This window comes from Petaurus breviceps, unplaced genomic scaffold (assembly GCF_028583685.1).
Source record: "Petaurus breviceps papuanus isolate PSGF00001 unplaced genomic scaffold, PetGlider_PUasm1.0 76, whole genome shotgun sequence".
NCBI classification, from domain to species: domain Eukaryota; kingdom Metazoa; phylum Chordata; class Mammalia; order Diprotodontia; family Petauridae; genus Petaurus; species Petaurus breviceps.
The window spans coordinates 45,417,001-45,428,982 of NW_027186473.1; the positions used below are offsets into that span (position 1 = coordinate 45,417,001).

Below are 11,982 nucleotides of genomic sequence, written 5' to 3' on the forward strand. Positions count from 1 at the left end.
CTTTTTCTTTCTTTTCTTTCTGTTTCTCTGTCTTGATAATTCTGTCTGTATACTCTGAAGTTCGGGGTGTTGACCTTTTTTCCCCTGAACTAGGTAAACGATATATGTTTGACTGATTAAAGTAACCTTGTTAACCCATTTTGAGTTGCTTCCTTTAACAAAGCAGATCTAAGAACCTGTGTTGGCAGATACCCTGGGGACGCTGGGGTGCTTGCTGATACACCTGTCCATGAGGCAGTAGCCCTGTTTCTAAAACCTTCACTGTTTTTAGTTAATAATAATAATAACCAGTACATAGATATTGAAGATTTATCCTATATACATGTTATGTCAATGGAAAAGTATTTGGAAAAGTCACTAAGTGTATTGATCATATCATGATAAGGGGTCCTGCTGTTGAAGAGGAGCACTAAAGAGCAGAATTAATCAACATTCTGGAGAGGGAGTCAGCCCTTTGATAGTAGGGGTTGAAGTCAGTGAAGGGGGTTAAAGGCAGTGTCACAGCTTCCTGAGGAGGAGCTTATAAGAAGTTAAAAGTCTCTTGTCTTTTTTCCTTCCTACAAATTTATAATTTGTATTGACAAGGCATGTACAAAATCTTTCTCTTAAGTAATTAAAAGCTTCTTCACTTAATCTCACCACATTCCTGTGAGCCATTAATGAGGTGGATCATTTCTAGTACAAAAAGGGGGAAACTGAATATAGGAGCCATTAAGTGTTTTGACTTGCTTGGGTCACATTAAGAGTTACTGGTTGGGGCAGCTAGGTGGTGCAGTGAATAGAGCACCAGCCCTTGGCCAAATTATTTAACCCCAATTGCCCTCCAAAAAAAAAAGAGTTACTGGTGATATCCCTGGTTATTACTTCTGATGTTTAGACCTATGTCCTTTCCCTAAAGCTACATTGACTCCATGGACAAATTATAATATGCTATCAACTTAACTTCACCTAGACACCATCTCATAACACAATGATAATTAATATTCAATCAGCATAACATTACTTCTTTCACAGTGACATGACTCCTAGGCACACTGTTTCTGACAATCCAGCATCACCATTGCGACTAACACATTTCAGAATTCCAGTGATCTTTCTTAATCTTGACTAAAATTTGCCAAAGGAAGGTAACAAATCCAAACCACCAAATGGAAAGAGAATATCAAGGACAATCCTCATATGACAGAGTCATTCTGGGGCTGAAACTTTTTATTCAAAGCACAAATACACAAACCAAACACCAGATAGAAGAGAACATCTGGGGACACTAACCTGAGGGAATTTTTTTTTCCAGGTTTTACTTACTTTCTCCTTTCCATTTCAAATCGATGGAGTAACTTCCGAAGACCACCATTCTTAAATCCTTGAAAGTGTGCGGCTGGAGCACCTACTGTGATGACATCGTATAATGCATCTGGAATAGAAATGGTCAAGAGTTGGAATTGGCTCTTATTACATCAGGGCATGTTGCCTGCACAGTGACAACTACACTGTAGGAAGCCTGAGAAATTATGCTGTTTAATTTACTAGGAATGACTACAAACCTCTGTCTCAAGGGGGCAAAAGGATATAATCAATCTTTCCACACAGCCACCTGTCCACCTAAACAACTTATAATATTTCCATGATTTATAGCTGCATCTTAATTACATGCTGCTGTGCAGAACAATATGCTCCCCTTTACTTCTACCTTCTTGCTAAGATACCACGTAAATTGGTCTTTTGTGTATTTCCTATTATTGAGTCTTATGTCGCCTAATTTGCAATCACATTGAAATTCAATGATAATGAACCATCTTTCAAAAAAAAGTTCTAGGAAAAAAGTGTTGAAAATTAATGCATCTAGGCCCACACAGAAGAGTGTTTATCACTTCTGTATAGTAGTTGTATGACTCTATATCCTAAAGTTCCCATATTATCTAGAACATCTGAATGTCTTTTCAACATTTCCTTATCTGACTTAAAGAGTGAACCCCAAATTGTTCTGGATCTTTTCCCAGCAAAAGTCATTACTTTAAGAATAGGAAATGGGGGGGGGATCAAAACCCAATACATTCATATTGACATTCAAGCCCCTGATCTAGAAAGTGATTCATTTTTACATACATTTAATCTATGGCTCCCAAACCTGTCATCTATTTTTCATTTTGACAAAAAATAGCCCCTGAAGGAAGGAAGCTGCACAAATGGCCTGCTGTAAATAAACAAGCCACTTAAAAAAAAACCAATTTATAGGCAGATCCATTATCAATGGATTTTAATATTGATACATGGATTGTGTTTTCACATCTCATTTGCTGAGAAAATAGAAATCATTTCATTAGTGTCAGGTATATATCAGAATACATGCATAGCTCTTTAATGCTGAGGCATCTAAAAACTTTCCCAATAATAAATGATTTTATGGGAAGAGGTTTTGGTGGTTGAGATAGCAAAATTCCAAGAAGTCTAGTATTATCAATCTTTCTATCATGCAGTAAGAGAAGACACATGTCTAGAAAAGTTTGCTCAATTCAAAGTAGATAAGGACTGACCATGGAATCATAGAATTTTAGGAACTGAAGGGAACTTAAAAATAACATAGTACAACCTCCCTACATCTGTTTACTTGTGGAGTCCTGTCCTCACCACCAAGCATCATTCCACTGCTATGTTAGGTCTCTGAAGGAAGCACTCCTCTTTTATTTATTTGTTTGTTTTTATCTTCATATCCTGAATATCTAACAAAATATCTCACACCTAGAAGGCACCTAATTATTGTTCAATTGGACTGTACAGTTAAAGAAACCAAAATCGAGAGGAGTTAAATGAATTCTTAGGGGTCAATTTGTATATGCATATGTCAATGGCATAAATGGGAGTAGAACATAAGTCTCCTAGAACACACTGTCCACACTAAAACAAAGATCTAATCCAAAATGACTTTCTCACAACTGTCAACTTTGGGGACAGAAAAGGGAGATGATGCTCTAAAGATAAAACATCCTCTAAAGATGAAACACTTCCTGTACTGAAATCAATTAAATGCAAAAAATAACTGAGCATGAGACTAGTAGGCAATATCATGCATTTGGACTTGAAGCCTCATCTTCAGGGTGCAGATAATCCCTTCTTATGTTCCACTGAACAGCATTGCACTTGGACTTCTGATTTCTGAGGGCCAACACTCAACCAATCTGCTACAATCTGTTCTGACATGCCACCTCCTGTCAAGCACAACTCAATATCTCTTGAGTCATTTGCTCCTAGATATGACAGTAGCCAAAGGAGCCACTGGAGATTGTTATTGATCTCAGAGAACAAACCAACTGTTTGTTTACACATCAATCCAGATAGAACTGCAATAACTCCACTGATATTAGCCTGATCTACTATGGCTGAATGTCAGTAATCTAAAATTTAGTAGATGTGTTCACAGGAAAAAAGATGTGAAAAAGTCCCAAAACTTTGTGTACAGCCTGTTTTTAAGCTAATACACACTGATGTGAATGGTAAAAGAAATTGATGTTGTGATATTATCTTAATTATCCTGTTATTGTTTAGGTACTATGGCTTTCCTCCTTACTTTCACCTTATTCTTTCATGACTTCTTTTTTCCTCCTTCTCTTGTCTCCTTCCCTCACTCTATTCTTCTGTTTCAATTCTCCATGATTCTGTTCATAACACTCCCTACCCATTTCTAGTCTTTTTAAAGTAAAATTTCTATATTTATTCAATTACAAATAAAAATAATTTTTAACATTTAAAAAAATTTTTGAATTCCAAATTCTCTCCTTCCCTCTCTCCCTTTTACCCTTTTTGAGAAGTCAAGAATTTGATATAAATTATGCATGTGCAGTCATGCCAAACATACTCTCCTATTAACCATATTAGGGGAAATAGATTTAAAAAAACAGAAAAAATTAAAGTTTTGGTTTTTTAAAAGTATGCTTAAGTCCATATCAATCAGTTCTTTCTCTGGAGATGGATAGCATTTTTCAACAAGTTCTTTTGAATTTGTTATTCACAACTGATCATTGTATGATTATATAATTATACAGCATTGTACATTATTACTTTAACCGTGTGCAGCGTTCTCCTGATTCTGCCTACTTCACCTTGCATCAGTTCATATGAGACTTCCCAGGTTTTTCTGAGATGATTCTGCTCGTTATTTCTTATAACAAAATAGTATTCCATCACAATCCTGTGCTACGACTTGTTTAGCCATTCTCTGACTGTTGGGCATTCCCTCAATTTCCAATTCTTTGCCACTACACAAAATGTTGCTATAAATATTTTTGTACACATAGGTTCTTGTCCTCAATGCCCCCCTCCCACCCTTTTATAAATTTCTTTGGTACACAGACCCTGCAGTGGTATTACTATGTCAAAAGGTAAGCACAGTTTTTATAGCCCTTTGGGTATAGTTCCAAGTTGTTCTCCAGAATGGACAGATCAGGTCACAAGTCCACTAACAGTGGATTAGTGTCTCAACCTAGCCTTTTTTTTTAAAAAATCATTATATGTATTAAGACTATGATCATCACTTTAGGGTCTTTCCTAATTTTCATCTTCATCCTCACTTCCTCTGATGCATAATGCATCTGCCCTTATCATTTACCTCTACAAATAAACAACTTATTTCCTACTTTATCTGTTTTTCCTACTTTCAACTTCCAAGTTTAGTATGCATTTATTAAGTATCTATGAATCAGTATATATTCTGCTTGTTTCAACAGGAGTTCTTAGTGTTTGTACCTTTTTTCCTACAACAATTATGGTTCAAAAGTTTCTTCCTGACAGGAATATATTCACTCCCAAAACTTCTTCCCACACACCTAGAGAGCGATGAGGTCACACAGCTGCATATGCCAAAAGTACAGCAAACACAAATATTCTAAGGGATTGCATTATATATCCTCATTGATGTGAAAATTTGCTCCAACTGTACAAATAACAATGCACCCGTATACTCCCATATGTGTCTTCACCTAAATGTGCCATTGGATTTTATTCATTATACATAATATGTAATGTCCTTTTCACATTCTCCTGATTGTGTGTGTGTGTGTGTGTGTGTGTGTGTGTGTGTATAAATGAGCATATAGGCTGTCCATTGGTTATTCCTTCCCTATTCTAGGTAACTAGATCATCCTTTTGTCATTCTTTACTCTTTTTCTCTTGTGTAATTTCTTACATATTTATAAAGTCTCATACCCTGATCATGCCTATTTGTTATGTCTTGTACCTTGATAATGACTATCACATCCTACCACATGACTGCCCTTTGAGACATCCACAGCTTTTGCTCTTTGGAGAGTAGTGCCCCATTACTCACACCCATATAAAATTTCCCTTACCTATACATGATTTCTCTGTAACACTGTAGGGTTGAGAATTTTGAATATGAAAATTTCTCAAGAAAAGAAGTTTTAGATGAGCCAAAGGGCAATGGAAAACATGTTAAGATGAGCATAAGAAAGCTACAGGCCATCTGAAATAATGCCCCAATGACTGGAGAATTGTAAATTAAAACAAATCTGAGGCACCACCTCTCACTTAACAGATTGGCTGACATGACAGAGGAGATGCAAGAGGAAAATGCACTCTTGGTGGAGTTGTGAACTGGTTCAGCAATTCTAGAGAACAATTTACAACTATGCCCATAAAGCTGTACACACCCTTTGACTTAGCAATGCTACTAATAGGTCTGTATGCCAAACATATGAAAGAAAAAAGAAAGGGACTTATATGCACAAAAATATTTATAGCAGTTCCTTTTGTGGTAGTGAAGAATTAGAAATTAAGTGGATGCCCATCAGATGGGTAATAGCTGAAATAATTGTGGCATATGATTGTAATAGAACACTACTGTGCTATAAGAAATGATGAGGATGGTTTTAGAAAAACCTTAGAAGATTTATATGAACTGATGCAATGATAAGTTAGCAGACCCAGGAGATTGTTGTACATAGTAACAGCAATAGTGTATGATGAACAACTGTGAATGACTTAGCTAGTTTCAAAAATACAACAATCCAAGACAGTTCTTGAGACCTTATGATGAAAAATGTTATCCATCTTCAGAGAAAGAACTGATGGATGCAAGAGCAATATTGTAATGATGATCAACTATGAAAGACTTAGCTACTCTGATCAGTACAATGATCCAAGACATTTATGGAGGAACAATGATGAAAAAATGTCATCTACTTTCAGAGAGAGAACTGATGAACTCAGAGTGCAGACTGAAGGACACTTTTTGTGAGTCACTTTTCTGTGCATATGTATTTTATTTTGAAACATGGCTAATATGGATTTTTTTTGCTTTATTTCACATATATAATCAATTACATATTGTTTACCTTCTAAAGGCATGAGGGATAGAGGGATAGATGGGAAGGAGGTATTTGGAACTCAAAATTTAATATATATATATATATAATCAGAAAATATTTAATGAGATAAATAAAACATTTTTAAAAAGGAAATAAAATTGTAATGTTGCTCTATGTGCCTAATAGATCTTACTGAAGAAATGAATGATCAAAAGATAATCAAGTATTAGAATTGTAAAGAAATTTAAAAATAACTTAATTCACTCTCTAAATTTAAAGAAAAGGACACTAGAGTTTGCTAACATAGTTAGACTAATAACAGATGAATAACTCAAGAGTTGGTATAAACAAAACAGGAAAAATTCTAGAGGAAGAATTCCAGTAAAATGGAGTAGATTCCCTATGGAGTATGTGTGGACAAAAATTGCAGAAGAAAAAGAAAAACATAATAGTTTATGATCTGTTCTGATAGGATGAGTAATTCTGCAGATGAGCACAGAAACAAAAAACAGGAAGGAAAAAGGGGATTTCTGTATTTAGTTTTTAAAAATTCAGAGAAATCAACATTGCATATAAATTTTTCCTTCTTTACTCCCCCATATAGGTGGCACAGTGTATAAAGCACTGGGCCCAGAGCCAGGAAGAAATGAGTTCAAATCCCACCTCAGACACTTTACTAGCTGTGTGACCATGGGAAATTCTTTTAACACATCTATTTCTATAACAGCATCTATTTCTCAAGGTTGATGTGAAGATCAAATGAGATAACCCATAGCAGAAAATTAATAAATGCTTGTTTCCTTCTTTCCTTCCAAAAAGAAAAACAATCCACTATGGTTGATTCCAGAAATATTAAGAATAACCAGAAATGTGAATATTAGAAAATGAAATACTTTTCTTTCTTCCTATTTTTCCCAAAATTGACCAACCTGGGGATTACCAAACATAACATCAGATGAAAAAAGACAACTAATGAAATAGAAATCATGAGAAACACTTCTTCTCTGGTCCCTACTGGACCCTACTGGAAATATTTATTTTTTACTGAAGAATTGACAGCATATGGGCAGATTTTCAGTTTAATGCCCAGGGATTTAGCTTTTTGATGGAGTATGAAGAGCCAAAGAGCTTATATCTAAGCCACCCTAAGTAGAAACAATCAGTACTAATGATGTGAATACACTATCCAGAATGTAAGATTCAAAATATATATATTAAATCATAGTTTTACATGTAACAATAATTGCTCCTTAAAATGACTATAAAATTCCCATTAAAACAAAGGTCTAACTTTTTAATACCAATATCATATAGCTCTAAGTCATGAAATACTACCGTAGTTCAAGAATGAACAACAAATATAACTCATAAGACAACAGAAGAGTATATGATGGGTTCAGAGGGCTATAACCCATGACAAATAAGGGCCCTGTCATTAAATAAATGTATGACTGAAAAACAATGCATGCTAGTCTCCTGAACTATGAGGGATATGTGATAGATGGCCTATATGCTCTACCAATAAATTGGAGGGAAGAAGAGAGGGAAGAAGGGAGGAGCAGGAGAAAGGAAAGGAAAGGTGAGGAGGAAGGAAAGAAAGACAGGAAGGAAAGAAGGAAGAAAGGCAGGAAGGAAGGAAGCCAGGAAGGGAGGAAGGAAGGTTCCCTGAATGTTTTTTCCCCTACTACATTATACTACTTCTTATCATCTCACAGATCTCATAATAACATTTTGCATTTGCAAAGCAACTTAAGTCTACACACCAAACATTTGTTAATCCATCAACTAGGGAATGGCTAAACAAGTTGTGGAATATCAATATGATGGAATACTATTGTGCTATAAGAAATGAGGAGCAGATGGGCTTCCTAATAAACTGGAAAGACATATAAACTGGTGCTGAATGAGGAGAGCAGAACCAGGAGAACTTTGTACACAATTACAGACACATTGTATTTCTGACAACTAACTTTGATAGACTGGGCTCCTCTCAGCAAAGCCAGGATAGAAGACATTTTCAAAAGACTCATAATGGAAAGGGATGTCCACATCCAGAGAAAGAACTGCAGAGTCTGAATGCAGTTTGAAGCAAACTACTCTCTCTCTCTCTTTTGTGTTTTGTTTTGTCTCTTCTTTTCCATTGTTTACTCCATTGGTTATAATCCTTCTTTACAACCTAATGTTTAATGTGAAGGTATTTGTAGAAACTATATTTGATTGCATGCAGCCATGGAGGGAGGAGGGAGGAGAGGAAAGGGGAGAAAATTTAGAAATCAAGGGATTGTGGAACTGAATGTTATAAACTAAAAAAAAAATTTGAGAATTAAAAAAAATTGTTAAGTATCTAATATGTCTAGGTACTAGACAGTTTGTAGACCACTTTATGATATGGTATTTTATTTGAGCATGACAACAACCCTGTCAAGAAGATATTGCAAGGATTTTCATCCCCATTTTATAGGAGGGGACTCAACTGAGGAAGAGTAAGAAGTCAGTCTTCTAGGAAGGAACTTGAACTGATGTCTTCTTATACTTAGTCCAGTGCTTCTATGCAGTCCTCACCCTTGTAACATTGGCCAAGAAAGTACACTATTATGGCACCACAAAGATCCCTATGATATAATATTCTCAACAGACATCCAATCAAAATACAACTCTAAAGATTCTGGGAAATGGATATATACATATATGTGTGTATATGTGTATAGTTATAGTTTTTTTTTCCATTTCTCAAAGACATGCGGGCAAGTTCTAATGCAAACACTTCAATGCAGTGGATATACTATGAACAATTATTACATTCCATTAACTAATGAAAAAGAGTGAAAAATTAACTCAATCGTCTATAGGCTTCCTCTGCTAACTGGATGGGATTTCATTTGTCATTATGAGCCATGACACCATTAGTTCTGCTGTGTGAAAGGAGAACTCTCCTAGATTTACCTACCAGGACTTTATCGTCAGAGTTGAGCTTGGTAATATATGTGCTGTCTTTGGCAGACCTGTTACTCCAAATACAGGGAAGGGGTGCAATTCATCACATGGAGAAAGGCAAAGTGATTTACTGATAGTTTAAAAGGCAAATCTTAAATTACATTCATATAACTCACCAATGAAATACTAAGACTAGACCAATGTGACCTCCAGAGTCACCTTATATAGAAGACTCCTTAATTTGGCTAAATCTTAGGATTAGTAGATGTCAAAAAGAAATCAGATGAAAATTCAACATAGCTTTGAGTTAGAAAAATTTTAAGTTTGATACAGATGGCTAGACAAATGAGCTACAAAGTCACAATTTCAGTAAACTACTTGGTAAAATACATATCCTTCTCTATGACCATATTTTACCTTCACCCCAGCCCTCTACTCACTCCAACATGGAATCACTTTATGATTTTAGGCTCATAGATTTAACACTAAACATAATGGGATTCATGTTTATTTTTAAACTGGCATTCCTTATATTTCCTCCCATCAAGAATACCCAGTTGTTAAGTGATATCATTCAAGATATCCAGATTAAAATAACAGTTTTTTTCTATGCATATACCAATATGATACCTTTTCAAAAAGCTAAGCATATTATTAAATGTTTTATTCAACATTATGTAGATCTTACATACTGAGGAACTTCTAAAGAAAATAAAGTCTAATGTATAATTCAGTACCTTTCTCACTAATCCTTAACAGTTTAAGCTTCCTAGAATTTCAATTTTTTTCCCTTTATGACTTCAAAGAAAGAAACACATTCCCCCTTCATCTTTTTTGCTTTGTTGTCAGTATCCTTAAGCTTTTGTCTTTTCAGTTCCTCTACTTTACCAAAGACCTTCACATCTTCCTTATCTGTTCTATAGGTGAGGAAATGAGAGAGGTTGTTGATAGGCTCCAAACTAATTAGAAGTACATTATTGCATGAGCTCAATAAATCATAATTGACAAATCAAGGCAATTTATTATTCTTTTGAGATGATACTTATCATTTGTAAAATTTTAGATTTGCCTTTGCAATTGCTCAGCTCTCAGTTCATAATTCCTATTCCATATAACAGAAAGATAAAAAATAAATTAAGATTCACAGTTTCATGGGTTATCTCTAACAGGTGAGTAAAATATTTTCCTAAAATATGCAAATGATTTTTTCCACTCTGCTTATAAAGAATGAAATGCTCCCTTTCCTTTCCCCTAACTTTCCTGCTACACAAGTAGAAATTCAATATAATTTTACAGGGAAGAAATTTGAAGTCCAGATTGGACTTAAATGGTTTATCCAAGGTCACACCGTAAGTACAACTGTAAGAGAACCAATGGCCTTTGACTCAGAATCCAATTCCAAGTTCAGATATTAGGGAAGATTAGTTCAAAGACTACCTATAGCCTACAACAGGACAAAAGAAAACAAAAATACTTCTATAAACCATTCCAAGGAAACCATAAACTAGAAGAAGTAAGGCTTTTTTTTGGGGGGGGAACAATTCTTTCAACTTAAAATAACATTTATTATTTCATGTTTGAAGAACCAGTATGTGTTTGTATATGTCCAGGAACAGTCCTCTCCCCTCTGATAATACCACCACCCTGGGGCAGGCACTATTATCACTTCACTCCCAAGTTGTTATAATAGCCTGCTAGTTGATCTTCATGATGTTCCAAAGATGCAAGTCTGATCACCTCCCCTCAATCCCTCAGGCCCCACATGCACTCAAAAAACTCTAGTGTCTCCTTGTGAGCTCCAGGATCAAATATAAAATCCTCTGTTTGTGTTTAAAGTTTTCATATCCTGTTCCTCTTCCCCTCTGCTGAAACTTTTCAATCTTCTTATATCTTATACCCCTGTAAGGGCTCTGAGATCCAGTGACATTGGCCTCTATTTTTCAGGCTTTTATTTTTTTTAGCAGTGACCAACCTTTGTGACCCCATTTTGGGTTTTCTTGGCAGAGATACTGGAGTGGTTTGACATTTCCTTCTCCAGCTAATTTGACATATGAGGAAACTGAGGCAAAGTTAAGTGACTTGCCCAGGGTCACACAGCTAGTAAGTGCCTGTGGCCACATTTGAACTCATGAGGAAGAATATTCCTGACTCTAGGTCCAGCACTCTATTCACTGGGCCACCTAGGTGTCCTTGAGATTATCATTCACTAACTTACACACACACACACACACACACTCACACACACAGAATAATACAGTAGAAATAAGGTTGGACTTGGTGTTGGAGGACCTGGGTCAGTGTACATTGCTGTTGTGCTACTTATTATACACATGATCTTGGTCATTTTAGCTTTTAGGGTCTTAGTTTCATTATCAGTGAGGGAGAGTTTGACTAGATACTATCTAATGTTGCTTCTAGTTTGAAATTTGATCCCTCTCAACTTTAATCCCATACAGATTCAAAATAAAGTCTACAAGGCTATAATGCTCTTTAAAAAAGCTTTACATATATATGTATATACACACACACATATAGACACGTATATGATATGTATGTGTTGTGTATGTATATTTATCTATGTCTATATATAGATAGGCATGTCTACATATAGAGTGTATATATGCATATATACATATACACACATATGCATACACATGTACACACATGGATAGATATATGATATAGATAGATAGATAGATAGATAGATAGATAGATAGATAGATAGATA

The 11,982-nt window shown here is 35.3% G+C and overlaps 1 protein-coding gene across 5 annotated transcripts in view; it reads right to left on the minus strand.

Annotated features, from left to right (window-relative positions):
• The window catches only part of INPP4B (inositol polyphosphate-4-phosphatase type II B), a 1,018,353-nt gene that overhangs the window by 231,399 nt on the left and 774,972 nt on the right, over positions 1-11,982 (minus strand). For all 5 annotated transcript variants that reach the window (XM_069105434.1, XM_069105431.1, XM_069105430.1 and 2 more), the window contains one exon: positions 1,306-1,414. In XM_069105434.1, the coding sequence (XP_068961535.1) occupies positions 1,306-1,414 (109 nt within the window). The remainder of the gene's footprint in view (positions 1-1,305; positions 1,415-11,982) is intronic.